The sequence below is a fragment of the Myotis yumanensis genome, unplaced genomic scaffold, assembly GCF_028538775.1.
Source record: "Myotis yumanensis isolate MYYU_CA2020_CCGP unplaced genomic scaffold, mMyoYum1.0.hap1 SCAF_6, whole genome shotgun sequence".
Taxonomy (NCBI): Eukaryota; Metazoa; Chordata; class Mammalia; order Chiroptera; family Vespertilionidae; genus Myotis; species Myotis yumanensis.
The window spans coordinates 65,385,913-65,400,025 of record NW_027223757.1 but is presented as its reverse complement, the minus strand read 5'-3'; the positions used below and the strand labels follow the sequence as shown (position 1 = coordinate 65,400,025).

The 14,113-nt window shown below is 32.0% G+C and overlaps 1 protein-coding gene across 7 annotated transcripts in view; it reads left to right on the top strand.

Moving 5' to 3' along the window:
• FAM135A (family with sequence similarity 135 member A) overlaps positions 1 to 14,113 on the top strand; it is a 109,655-nt gene that overhangs the window by 52,333 nt on the left and 43,209 nt on the right. For 5 of the 7 annotated variants that reach the window (XM_070418302.1, XM_070418304.1, XM_070418306.1 and 2 more), the window contains 4 exons: positions 1,364 to 1,517; positions 5,878 to 5,955; positions 9,788 to 9,837; positions 13,230 to 13,385. In XM_070418302.1, coding sequence (XP_070274403.1) covers positions 1,364 to 1,517; positions 5,878 to 5,955; positions 9,788 to 9,837; positions 13,230 to 13,385 — 438 coding nt within the window. The remainder of the gene's footprint in view (positions 1 to 1,363; positions 1,518 to 5,877; positions 5,956 to 9,787; positions 9,838 to 13,229; positions 13,386 to 14,113) is intronic. The other 2 variants (XM_070418303.1, XM_070418307.1) reach the window with 1 other exon arrangement.

The window sequence follows — 14,113 nt, the reverse complement described above, 5'->3', positions numbered from 1 at the left end:
AAGTATAGCCATTACTTCTCTGAAAGGAGAAGGGAATCTATATATATAAAAGGCTAAGTGTCTGTATGACTGGTAGCTATAATGTGCACTGACCATCAGGGGGCAGATGCTCAACGCAGGAGCTGCCATGACATGCACTGGCCATTTAAAAATAAATGGCACCACAGACCTGGCACCCACAAACCAACACTCAGCTTCCCCAAGTGGGACACAGGCCCTGCCACCACCCCAGAGCAACACCCCACCAAATCGTAGCCAATGCTGCCAAGACCCCAGGGCGCAAAATGAGGCCCACAGCCCAGCCCGAAACAGTCGCTGTAGGCTCCATGTAATGACGTCACATAGCAATGCCTAGCTTCCTCTCCCTAGCAGCTAGTCTCCTTGGAGTTTCTTCAGCCCAGGAACACACCTTGCTTAATAGCCAGGTGCAAATATTTCACACTTTAACCAAATGTCTGTGAAGCGTTTTCCCATGCCTCATCTCATTTGGTCCTCACAGAACTCCTGGAATAAGTAGGTAGGAGACTCAGTAGAATCCTATTTTCTTTTTATTAGCTGGAAAACGGAGATTTAGAACGTTTAGAAACTTGACCTAACTGAAAGGAAGTAAGAAATGGTGGAACTTGGAAATGACTTCAAGTTTTCTCACTGTGCAGAATATAGTCAAACACTGCTACAGTTAAATATTTTATCCTTCATTCTCCCTGCGTGATCTACAATAATAATCTGCTTCGTGTTGATATTTACTGCTGTGTTGCTGACAATTACCTGAAAGAGAAGTTGGGGTGCTTCACTGAGCTAGAAAAAGTTTAGCTACATCAGAAAGCAGGTCTAATTAAGCAAGTTTATTCTATACATATAAAAGGCTAAGTTGACTCACGCATGCGTGATACATATAAAGCTCTCGCTGGCGCCAGTCGCACATTTGTGTTTCGATCTGTCATTGTCGATCGTGAATTTGGTTGACACTTCTATTATAGAGAAAGGGCGAATAGCAATATTAAAATATTTTTTCTAATTTCCTTTCAATGTACAGGAATCCGTGCACTGGGACACTAGCTATACTATAAAAGCAGTGTCTGTCCCTCAGTCCAACTGTAATTTGAACCTCAAATTTTTTTTAAAAACTCATAATCTGCTTGTTTTAAAAATATGTCACTGAAATTGCTAGAGTTGCATTTCATGTTTAAATTGCTTGTATTAAGAACAACTTCCTAAAATATTGCCATATTTCTTATGTTTTAGAATAACTGTAATTAGTAAATGCTTAAGGTTTTTATTTTATTTCTCTTAAGTTTCAAGTGTAACATTTTTACATATTTGGTTACTAACACTCTATATCCCAAATCTATTCTTTATTTAGGGTTGCAGCTTCATTATTGCAGACTCCTTCCTACATCATGCTTATCATTTTCATTATACACTTTGTGCCACTTTGCTGCTAGCCTTCAAGGGATTGCACAGCTACTTCATCACGGTAACAGAAGAGATTCCCTCTTGTCAGAAACTAGAACTAGGTATGTTAAAGTAGTCAGACCTATCCTATAATTCAAGTAATTTTCTTCATTCTCATGTTACTAGTTATCAGCTTTGACATAGTTTTTCTATACTAAAACTATAATGTTAAGTGCTTCACTTTTCCTTCTCTCTCAGTTCCATCTTTTTCCACCTTTGGTAATTATTTTCTGCAATTTATGATATTGAGAACTAACTTCTTGATGCTAAGTTTGAAATGAGTCTTTTGATAGATTTTTTTATAAAAGCATATGTTCATATACTACTTCAACTATAATCAGAAAGTATACTGGAAAGCAAATGTAGTTATAGAATCATGGGAACATAAATTAAATTTATACTTCCAAATATTTAAAAATTGAAAAAGAGTATAGGTACTTGGGACATTTTTATATACATTTGGTTTTAAGTGACCTCAGATCTTATTTCTTTCATTTCATTTCAGAAAATAATTAAACTTTAGTTTTAATCCAACAATAACATCTGCATATATGTTACAGTAGATGATAAAAAAAAGTCATATTGCCTTGCCCGGCTGGTGTGGCCCAGTGGTTGAGCATCTACCCATGAACCAGGAGGTCACGTTTCGATTCCTGCTCAGGGCACATGCCCAGGTTGCAGGCTCAATCCTCAATATGGGGTGTACAGGAGGCAGCCGATCAGTGATTCTCTCTCATCACTGACATTTCTCTCTCTCTCTCTCTCTCTCTCTCTCTCTCTCTCTCTCTTCCTCTCCCCTTCCTCTCTCAATAAAATAAATTTTAAAAAATCATATTACCTTAACTTTGTATGTCATTTGTAGTTTGCAAAATCCTTGTACGTATATAATTAAGACAAATTATTGGGATTAGCAAAAATGAGTTTTTTGGGTTTTTTTTGTTGTTTTTTTTTTGTTTTTAAATATATATTTTATTGATTTTTTACAGAGAGGAGGGGAGAGGGATAGAGAGCTAGAAACATCAATGAGAGAGAAACATCGATCACCTGCCTCCTGCACACTTCCTACTGGAGATGTGCCCACAACCAAGGTACATGCCCTTGACCAGAATCGAACCTGGGGCCTTTCAGTCCGCAGGCCAATGCTCTTTCCACTGAGCCAAACCGGTTAGGGCCAAAAATAAGTTTTTATTTAGATTTTCAATGATACTTTTTTTATAAGCTTTTATTTTAAAATGTCAGCTTATAGCACCATAAAAGCACAGTTTAGTAATCTCTTCTGAGTAAATTATTTTTAATATATATATATTTTATTGATTTTAGAGAGGAAGGGAAAGAGAGAGAGATAAACATCAGTGACGAGACAGAATCATTGTTCAGCTGCCTCCTGCACGCCCCCTACTGGGGATCGAGCCCACAACCCGGGTATGTGCCCTTGACCAGAATCTAACCCAGGACCTTTCGGTCCACAGGCCAATAGTGTATACACTGAGCCAAACCAGATAGGGCCCGAGTAAATTATTTTTATTTTACATTTGAATAGATCAGGAATTACTTTTTAAATCTTAAATTATTCAGTGTTCTTTGTTTATTTCTTTTGTTACTCAGGAATCTGTCTTTTAACATATTGATGCACTCAAAAATAGTCAGTTATTGAAAATAATTCTTGGGTTTGAGACTAATTAGCCTATTTTTATAATTGCCTATTTGGGAATGCAAAAGAATTATAAAGTATAATAATTTGTACCTTATTTAAATTCAGCTGTGAGAAAATGCTGGATATTGTGCCATTCCCTATCAGCAACTACTCCAGAGGGATTGATTGATTCCATTAGTTCAGTTCAAACTTTTTTAACTTAACGAGAAGCAGGTATCAGTTGTCTGTTTAGGATATTTGATGCAAAAATCCCAATGTGTACACAGAAACACAACCAATAGGAATGTGTGTGTGTTCTTTCTTGCTCATGTGTTCTTCCTAAAGATAAAAATGGAAGTGTGGAAGCCTTTTGATTACTGTCTTCTGAAATTTTCTTTTTCCTTACTATTATTTCCTATACTTTGAATCCTTCTATTTCCCTTAGGAAAATCCTATAATAGACTACTGCTTAAAATACAAACTTTTTAAAATGAAAGGATTGTTTGTAGAATAGATGAATTTAGGCTATCACTTATCCTCAATTAATGGAAAAATTATGGTGCATATATTTTTTAACTTGGTTCTTTGGAACTCGGACATATTTTCTTAGGAGAATTATATAATAAATTTTGGTTAATTTAATGACCAGACCACAAAATTATTAAACCACAATATTAATGAAGGACAGTACCACATACCCGAAAAGTAGTGTTATAAAAAGTAGTGGCGTGAAACTTAGAAGCCATGTGTAATGATATTTCTATAAGAAAATTTGTTAATAGTTTTGATGTAGAATTTATGGAGGCTTTAGCTTGTAGTGCTGAAGAGTACATATTTGGAGCCATTTCTGTTACTAGCTTTGAGACTATATATACAAAGCGAATTCTATTCTAAAGGGGTAGGGAAAATTAAAGGGAACCAGATATGGTGCATGAGTCTGGCAGGAAAGATGAGGACATCCAAAAGATAGAGGTGTAAAGCAGCTCTAGGAGTAAGATTTCTTAATGGTATAATTCCCTTGGGCTTTTTATGAGTACCTAATATGTCAGGTGCTTGAGGAAAAAATAGGGTCTCTGTCTTTAAAGAGCTTTGACTTCTCCCCTTCCCTTAATAAGGAATCAGTTCAGTATAGGGATGAATGAGAGAAGCTCACCCGCAAGACAGGGCTTCTTGTGTTTTTAATGTAGAGAGTCATATACGAGATGGGCCTATATGTGCATATATAAGGAAGATGTCTATGAGCATTTAATTTTCAAATACATTTATATTTGTAAATGAAAAAACATATGAACCACATTTTAACTTAAAAAATATTCCTCTAAAAGAAAGTGATGTTTAAAGAAATCAAGCATATCTTTTCAAAGGCAAAGATTTATTTCAAATACATTAGACAGTATTAGCACTTTATTGCTAATTTATTACTCTAACTTCAGTGTGATTGTGTATTTATAAGGCTTTTAATTTCTTTCAGGTAGGAATTGCTTTTTTTTTTTGTCCAATATGTTACTTTGGGCTTCTAGATGCAATGTAGAAAATTTCATAATTAAAAGAGCACTTATATTTAATTTCAACTTTATTCCAAATTATATGCTTAATATATTTTATCAAAAAATAAAATTCTAAAGCAAACCCAGATTTTAATTTTAATAAGTATATCATAGTAATATAATAAAATTATTACTACCTTATTCATCTATTTACTCAAGTATATTTGTTGAATGAATGAATGAATAAAACAGCATAATACAGTTTTTGTTGTTACTTGAAGAGTATATAGGCATCAATACATAGCTTATAGCAGTTTTCTAGGGATTTTTAAAATCAAGACTCATCTTCAATAAATATTTATTGGTAACATTTTGTATTATTCTTAAACTTTTCATTACTATTTATATTTTCTTTTCTATTTATTTTGACTTAGTTTATTAGTTTATTCTTGAATGCTTCTTCTGGGGGAATCTCTAAAAAACTATCGACTATTCAAAATAAACTACTGCATATTCTTAGCTATTAATATTAACATTGTTTATTTTTATTATACCAAAATTAAATTATAGGCAATAGATAATACATCCTTAAAACACTTTTGACTAAACATCATCATATTCACCAGTTTTAATAAGTGGACTTAAAGTAGTTCTTGATTAAAGGATTTATTTTATTTCCTTCTACTATTTAGCACTTTTCTTGAGTTTTCAAATAAATATATTTTAAAGTCTTAAACTCCACCATGCTTTGAAAAATGTATCTAAACTCTGCTTTGCCTTTTAAAATATGCCTTAAATTCCTTTCTACTTTTGCCTTTTTATTTTCTCCTAGATGAATGATGTACATTTTTTTTCATGGCATATAGTTAAATATTGGTTTGGTGCCAGGAGCTCTTACTGAAAATGGGAGTCACAAGTTCTGGAATCTAGGCTTTGACAAGTGTTTTCTGGGCTCCAATATCTACACTTGTAAAAGCAAAGGTTTGAGTTAGCTGATCTCTGAGATCACTGCCATCTCTAAAATTCTGAGTCTAAGAAATTAAAACATGAAAATACTGTCTATGAAATGTTGAGTGGTGCATACATTTAAATAGAAAAAAATAAAATAATATAAACTTGAATGTACATCATTTGTAATTCTAATAAACTAATTAACTAACTCAAAGATTCTGCTTCAGAATTCTAATCTAACTGCATTATCAAACCAATGCTAAGTCTATTAATAACAACTTTGGAAATTCTAATAAATTTTGTTGTAAAAGGAGTATAGTAACTAGTGCTGTGTGCAATCCTTATAACTAGCCAAGGCCAACATGCAGGTCCTTTATGAGCGCCTTCTCAGAAGAAAACAGCCACGAACCCAGAAAGACACCTGTCTAGGTATGTTTATAAATAGGTTAAGTAAATAATCCCTCTTAATTAGTATTAAATTTTGCTTTAGTGTCAAATTTTATAAATATGTATTTATTTATATAGTATGTTTCTACCACCGTTATTTAAGAACTTTTAGAATTTGATTTGTAGATAAGCTTTGGTTAATTTCTTAATTTGTAATATTGAAGTTTTTATTTAAAACTAGAAATGGTAAATGCAAAGATTGCTTTGGCTCTTGCCATATACTTTTAGAATTCCCACAAACAGCACTTTTTGGAAACCATATTTATTGCCAGAATTTGTTGGTTTAATTATATTGCCTTCAATTTATCTTTGGGTACGACTGATGATAATGAAATGTGGTTTAAAAACTGAGGTTAATTTCATGCATTACAGAAATAAAGAAGAGAAACATCTTCATTATCTGGTTTTGCTTTTTGCATCAATTTGCATTTATTTTTTTATTCTAAATTTAAAAAGCTAAGTAGTATCAGTCAGGACCATCTAGATATGTTACATGTTGTAAAGGAAATATTTTAATCTCCTTATGTTATTGATGTATTTTTCTATATATTTTAGATGTTGGTTATTGACTAGAATTTAATTTACTATCTTTTTTACAAGTATATTGAAAGTTTTTACTTTGAGTTGGATAGACCATCACAATTACATTTTTAAAAAGTTATGAAAGGCTACAGAAATAAAAAATAAAATAAAATCACAGTGTTTCCTAGTTTTTAGGATTATGAACAAAAGGAAATTAAGGAGCCAAAATCTTTCTTAACATTTCTCAGATGAAAACTAGCTCAGAAATACTTAAGTTGGGTTAGTTTTCACTAAAACTTAAGAGAGAAAATGATTTTCTTATCAGGAAGAAAAAAACAAAGGTTGAAGATTTATTATGATCACTACTTTGGAATACAATTTTATATTCTCACTAGAGGCCCAGTGCACAAATTCATGGACCAGTGGGGTCCCTCAACCTGGCCTGAGGGATTGGGCTGAAACCAGCTCTCTGACATTGCCCATGGGGTCCTGGATTACAAGAGAGCACAGGCAAGGCTGAGGGACCCCACCGGTGCACGATCAGGGCAGGGGAGAGACATGGGAGGTTGGCCAGCCAGGGAGGGACGGCAAGAGGGCTCCAGGGCGTGTCTGGCCCATCTTGCTCAGTCCTGATCAGCCGAACCCTAGCAGCAAGCTAACCTACCAGCCGGAGCATCTGCCCCCTGGTGGTCAGTGCACGTCATAGCGACTTGTCGACCAGTCGACTGTCTGCCCCCTGGTGGTCAGTGCACGTCATAGCGAGCAGTTGAGTGGCCTTAGCATATCATTAGCATATTACGCTTTGATTGGTTGAAATGGGTTAGTGTTCTTTCTAGCAATAAAAATATACTTCTTCCCCAACAAGTTTAATAAAAATTTTTAAAAAAGAATAAGTAGTTAAACTAGAAAATATATATATAATTCTCATTTAAACTATTGTAAGCCTATCAATTTACATTTTAAATCATTTTACAGAATGCTACTTATGTAATAAGGCCTATATAAAGAAGGGCGCAGTTTTTAGTTGGGTGGGAAAAGACAATTTAAAACTAAAGTGTAATGAATTAAATTATGATTTTATTAATACTTTTATAAATACTTCTATTAAGATATCTTTGATTCATAAATACTAGCATTATATTGGCATTTTCTGTGCTATGTTACAAGTATCTGTTGAATAACAGAGTAGATGAATGAATGGATGGATTTAGAAAATTAGATTTTACCCTTTGACCTAATAATCCCACTATTGTTAACCTATATAACAGAAATAAGAGTGCTAGTATGTAAAGATATATGTACAAGCATGTTTATTGCTATATTCTTAGTGTTAAAACACTGAAAATAAAGATAAATGTTCATCATCTGGCAGAGTGGAATATAGAAGAAATTATGAGGTACTCACACCAAGGAATATTATATATCCATTTTAGAAAATGCTTTAGGGCTCCAGATTTTCATGGAGTAGTGCTGAGAAAAAAAGGCAAATTGCAGAAAGTGTGTAAAATATCCCATTTTGTCAAACAGCAACTCCAAAACTCATATGTGTATATGTATGTATGTTTGAAAAATATGGAAGGGTATGTTCAAGGCTCTAACCTAGAATTAGCAGGAGGAGCTAAAATAAATTATTTTATGTAATATAATGATCACATTTATAGAATTCTATAAAATTGTATATACTACTATATATATGTATATATATGTGTGTGTGTGTGTGTGTGTGTGTATATATATATATATATATATATGTATATATATATATATGTATTATGTTAAGAAAAATTAATTAAAGTAGAATTTTAAACTCAGGTAACACTCCTAAATGATTTTTAAATCATTTGAATTCAAAGATTTCGAGGTTAAGATTTGCTTTTAAACATTCTTTAAGATGTTGGTTACGTTGAAGTAGTATGTAACTACTAAAACTAACTTTTTCTATCACAGGAAAAGATCATGAGTAATGTGAAAATAGATCTAGGCATATGAAAGTTATGATTTTAATACAGGGTCTGTTGCTGGTTTCTTTTTAATTTTGGAAAACTTAATAGTAGATTTATTTGACAATGAAATGATTTGTGAAATCATATCAGATATCTTTAGTTATCAGTGGGTTGAACAAATTTGTGATCTATTTCTTGGTACATTTTAATAACTAAATATAATTTTATTTATATATTTTGTCAATTACAAAATATATGTGTTCTAGTAGTTTCAGTTACCAGTAGAGTATCTGTTGTTCACATCATAGTTTGGTTGTATTTACTATATAATTGTACCTGCTTATTTTATCAAATTAAATGTTTATCATTCTTTTTATCAAGTAGTGAACATTCAGTGTGCCTTATGAGATAGTAAGTTGATAAGTGAATTCAGGATTTCAAAGAAAGTATTCTTGCCTTTGTGTGAGAAGGATCAATTAAACTCTCTTTAAGCAACAAGATTATGAAATTTTGTGTGATCACGACTATGCTATTATAGTTCTTTTAGGATAATTCATTTTGATTTGATTTCTGAATAAAAATGAAGTATATCTAAATATAGAATGTCAGACCTAGGGAAATTTTTATCTGGAAAAATAAAAAATATATAATCTATTTTGTTAGTTTCTGTATTCCCTTGTAAACATTACCATTTTAATTGCAAATTAATGTGTGCATCCTTTTTATAGATGGTTATAGCACACATTAAATAAATTAGGATTGTATGGAAAAACTTTGTCTCACTGTTAGACTTATAGAAAAGTGAATATTAAACCAAATCAGAAACTTTTTATTGAAGAGGATTTTGTCATTCATTTTCATTAAATAGCCTATACTCTGGGTATGTTTTCAATATTTTTGGGTTATAAAAATTAATTTTACTTGGAATTTTTAGGAATAGCTTTTGTAAAAAGCAAGGCATGTACACATAAAAGACAGACTACTAATCTTTAGTGGAATTTACAATATGTGAAATTCAATAAAACCTAATTACATGTTTTGTCTTTTCTTTGATGCAGCAGTCCATCTTACTTTAGGTATATAGGCAGTATTTCCTTGACTGTGTTAGCCTCTTATGGGAACTGAAGTACTCCATTTAATAGTCAGAGCATAGAATTTAATGATTATCACATTACCTACATGATTAATGTATTTATGAATATACATTATGTTGACATTTAATTCACTAAATATAGTCAAAACATTTCTTAACCTAGTTTTTAAATGGTAATTTAATTTATATAATTTCAAAAATAGTTTTCAGATATAACATTGAAATACTTTCTCTAATTGCTCTTTAATCCTTTCAGAGGATATGGATGTGGAGGCTCGGCTTACTGAACTATGTGAAGAAGTTAAGGTACTTGGATGTTTAAAATTCATATCATCAAGTTATTTGAGTGGATTGTGTTTTCTATTATAAAAATTGTGTCTAAGAAAACTTAGTAATCAATTATCTTTCCTAAAATGCAAAGATAAAATTGTTGATCATGGCAGAAGCACAGTCAAAAGACATTTGACTTGAGCATGAAGGTAAAATTATCTTTACAATGTATGTTATTCTGCATATAAGTGAAATAGCAAAGACAACTGATCAAAAGTGTGCTTTTTCTTCAATTAGTTTACTCAAAGAATTTCTGAGCAAATTTTAAAGCATCACTTAAACTTACATATGCTTATAAAATGATACTATTCAGAAATGAAAATTTGTTTTATTTCAACAGGTCAAATTTTTGCACAACTTTAAAAATGGTACTTTCAGCAAATGTTTCATGATGTGGGAAAATGCTGATATTGTGATATTCAGTGAAAATGGCATAAAAACATCTTTGTAATTAAATGAACTCATTGCATGCTATTAAGTAATGTATATTCCATGTAAGATAAGATAATGAATGCTGTTATAAAAAATTCGATACAAATGTAAGATCTTATCCCTACATTAATAAATATAAAAGATCTTCTCAAACTTTAATTTTCTTTTTAACATAAAAGAATTCTGTTATTTACATTTTAAGACTTGTTGTAAAGATTTATATAAACCAGAAGGAGTATAACTTACTTATACTTTAAGGGATGCTTTCCCAATAATGAACATACTAAAGTCCTCTCTCAGAACTGTGGTGCCATGATCCCTGAGAAATAAAATTAATAATTACAAGGTATGTAGATAACCCTCCTTTCAGAAAAGGGGGAAAAAAGAGGGGGTGTAGGGCAAAAAGGGGGGTGGAGGGCAAGCGGGGGTAAGGGGCGGGGGCCATGTACTTTATTCAGCCTATGGTAAGGCCAGAAGAATTATTCTGCTTGTTTGTAGATTATATTAAGTACAGTATTGCTTGCCTTACACAGTGCTATTTAATTACTGTCAAATGCTTATCTAAGTCTTCTTTTTCTAAACTTTGTTTAAACTATTGTTGGAACAATGCTACAAGTTTCAGCTTTCTTTACAGTATATTCTCATCTTTTGTGTGTTCTTAAGAGAGACGTTAAAAATTTGTCAGCTTCGCCCTGGCCAGGTGTCTCAATTTGTTGGACCAAAAAAGGTTGCAAGTTTGATTCCCAGTCAGGACAGGTTGCAGGTTCAAGTTCAATCCCCAGTTGGGTATAGAAGGCTACTGATTGATGTTTCTGGGGGGAAAACACATCTGAATGTTTATTATATGTTGCTGAATCAATATTTACCATGTGTTCACTCTGTTAGCTCTCATTTCAGAATTCTGATATCAGTCAACATTTTCTGAGTTTATCCATAAATTCTGGGAGCTTTTTCCTTATCTGAAACCTGCAATTTTTTATTCATTCAGTAAATATTTATTGACTGACTACTATGTAAAAACCAAAGTCACAAAAGAGAATAAAAGACTATCTCTTTCCTTATTACTAATTTTGCTGAATTTTTGTCTTATGTGTTCTCTGAGTTAAGGTAGATAAGTGGAAGCTTGGTTTGGGCGGGTGAAGAAAAGTGTGCTGAATTGCAAACTTTTACGTAAAAAAGAAAAGTAAAAATACTGAAATTAAGAGTATGCTATGTGGTAAGCAACATTTGCAAGGTTTGGGAGGTTTATTTGTCTTTTGGTTTTGTTTTTAGAAAGGGAGAGTGGAGATATAATTAGTATAATTTGGCACAAATTGAACTTGAGCAACTTTATTTTCATGTCCAAGTATAGTCATCCACTAGGTATAGATCAACAGAGATGTGATTCAGAGATATAAATTTAGCTGTCTGTAGTATATAGATGGTACCATGAAAGTGACTTTCAACTTCAAATTCGATATACTACTCTGCCTTCTTTACGATAGGGAAATGAAATCAGCATCTATCTATATATTTAGAGTAGATGTCCTAGTATTACTAGTAATTGGAGACAAAAATTTTGCAGCAAGGAATTATCCTCCCGAAAACTGGTTTCCGCCTTGGAAATAAAGAAAAACCTGTCCTCATAATAAAAATGCTTGTCCAAAAGAAAAGCAGTCATTCTTGGTTTATAGTTTTTTTTAATTCTTTATTCAGAAATCCTTATTTTATCATTCAAGAAAACCAAATGCTTTTTATAAGATTCTGTATAATATAGTTCCATAGTATAACCCAGAACTCTTAACTTTTATCATCAGTTTAGGTGAATATTTAAATACATTGGTAAATGGAATAATTTAATATCACTATTAGTGTGAAGAAAAACCCCTATTCTGTAAAACTACTGTTTGGAATTCTCTGCTATTCTTTGGACAGCCTCTTATTCTGAAAAAGTAACTTTGCTTTCTAAGCCTGCTTGAATAGTGGGGGAGATAAACTTAGCTGTCTGACCTTGTAGGCCAGAGACTAGATACACCCAATGCCATGCCAGGTGCATTTTTTAATTGGATAGAACTGTATAGTTTTCAAGGCCGCTACCAGCAAGCACACAAAGGGCTGGCTCTTCTATAAAAAGGGAAGTTCTACTTGTAGCTTTGCTTAGATTTGGATTCATTTCCCTAGGCCCGCCGCGGTGAATAAAGTGTAACTCCAAACTCTCAGAGCGTTGTTTGGTTCTGGTCCGGTTTTTCTATGACATTAGAACACTCATAATAGCATAATTGTTTACCCTCCTTTCTTTCCTCACTAGACTGAGCTTCTCATATTAATCTTTGTATCTGTAGAATGTTAAGCCCTAACATTTAAAATGTGCTCAATAAACTGTAGATGAATAATATAAAGAGAAAGAACGAAGTGTTTGACAACTCTGTAAAAGAATTATCATAAGCAAAATGGAATGTAGGAAACATAGGAGTGGTGCAAAAGCAGTACTTCAGGTAGTCCCTTAGTTCTTTATGAGAAGTTACAGATCTTTTTAAGTTCTTTACATTTGCTGGTTGGAGAAAAAAATCTATTTTAAGATTTCATTATCTTTCAAAAATTTTATAACTTTCAGTATGATTTATACATTGTATTTAAAATTCCAAGTTTTTAGTATTTGAAGTTGATCATGATGTATAGAATCCTGATTTATAATTTTGTACTGTATTTGACATTATTGCATTTATAAGATACCTCAGATATTAAAATATTTGTTAAGTTGTTGAAAATTGCTATAGTAATTATCAAATAGAAAAAAGCCATAGGTCAGTTTTCTTTCTACACACACACAGACACACATTTCTTTTTAAAACTAAAAATGTGCCTTTGTATTAATATTCTCAATAATGTATTATTTTTAGATATGTTATAGTAAGTCTCAGAGCAGTTAAGGTGTGTTTTTTTTCTTGTCATTTCAGAAAATAGAAAACCCTGATGAACTGGCAGAACATATAAATATGAATTTTGCACAACTTTGCTCACTTCTAATGGCTTTATGGGGACAATTTCTGGAAGTTGTAACACTACATGAAGAACTAAGGCTATTATTAGCACAAGAGAACCATACTTTGAGGGTAAGTTAAGGAAATGTGGTATTAGAGCATTTTAATAAGTATTAACATTTATCTTCAGGAATTTCTTATGAGTGAAAAGCCTGATTTTTACCTCATATGTTGATAAATCAGAAGAGAGACATTTATTTTGTTATTGTCTTATTTCTAAAGATAATAATAGAACAATACAGTTGAGCATATGACCTAACTTAGTTACAACGCCTATTAGTAAGAAAAATCACCTAGATGTAAATAAAATAGAAAGATGTATGATACAGATTGACCTGGGAACCCAAGAACAGGAGTTCATAGTGTCCTTTGAGACATAGGACATGAGGACAGAAAGAAAAGTCTTAAACTCATTTTTTCCTAGTAAAAGGGTCTTGTAAATTAAGACAAATATATTCAACAGGGTTTTTATTTATTTATTTTTGGTAAAATTTTTAAATGACATAACTTTTTTAATTGAGGGAAATTATTGTGTTAAAACTGATACAGTTTTTTATTTCTTTTTTGGGGGGGTTTCAAGTTTAATCCCCAATAAGGATTGTACAGGAGGCAGCCAATCACTGATTCTCATTATTGATGTTTCTATCTCTCTCCTCCATTCCTCAATTAAAAAATATACTTTAAAAAAAAAAACACGAATTTCTTTTTAAAAAATGTGAACTATAAAACTGAAAAATATAATAACTGAAATAAAAGCTTACTGGATGGGCTCAATAGCACAGTAGAAATGACAGAGGATA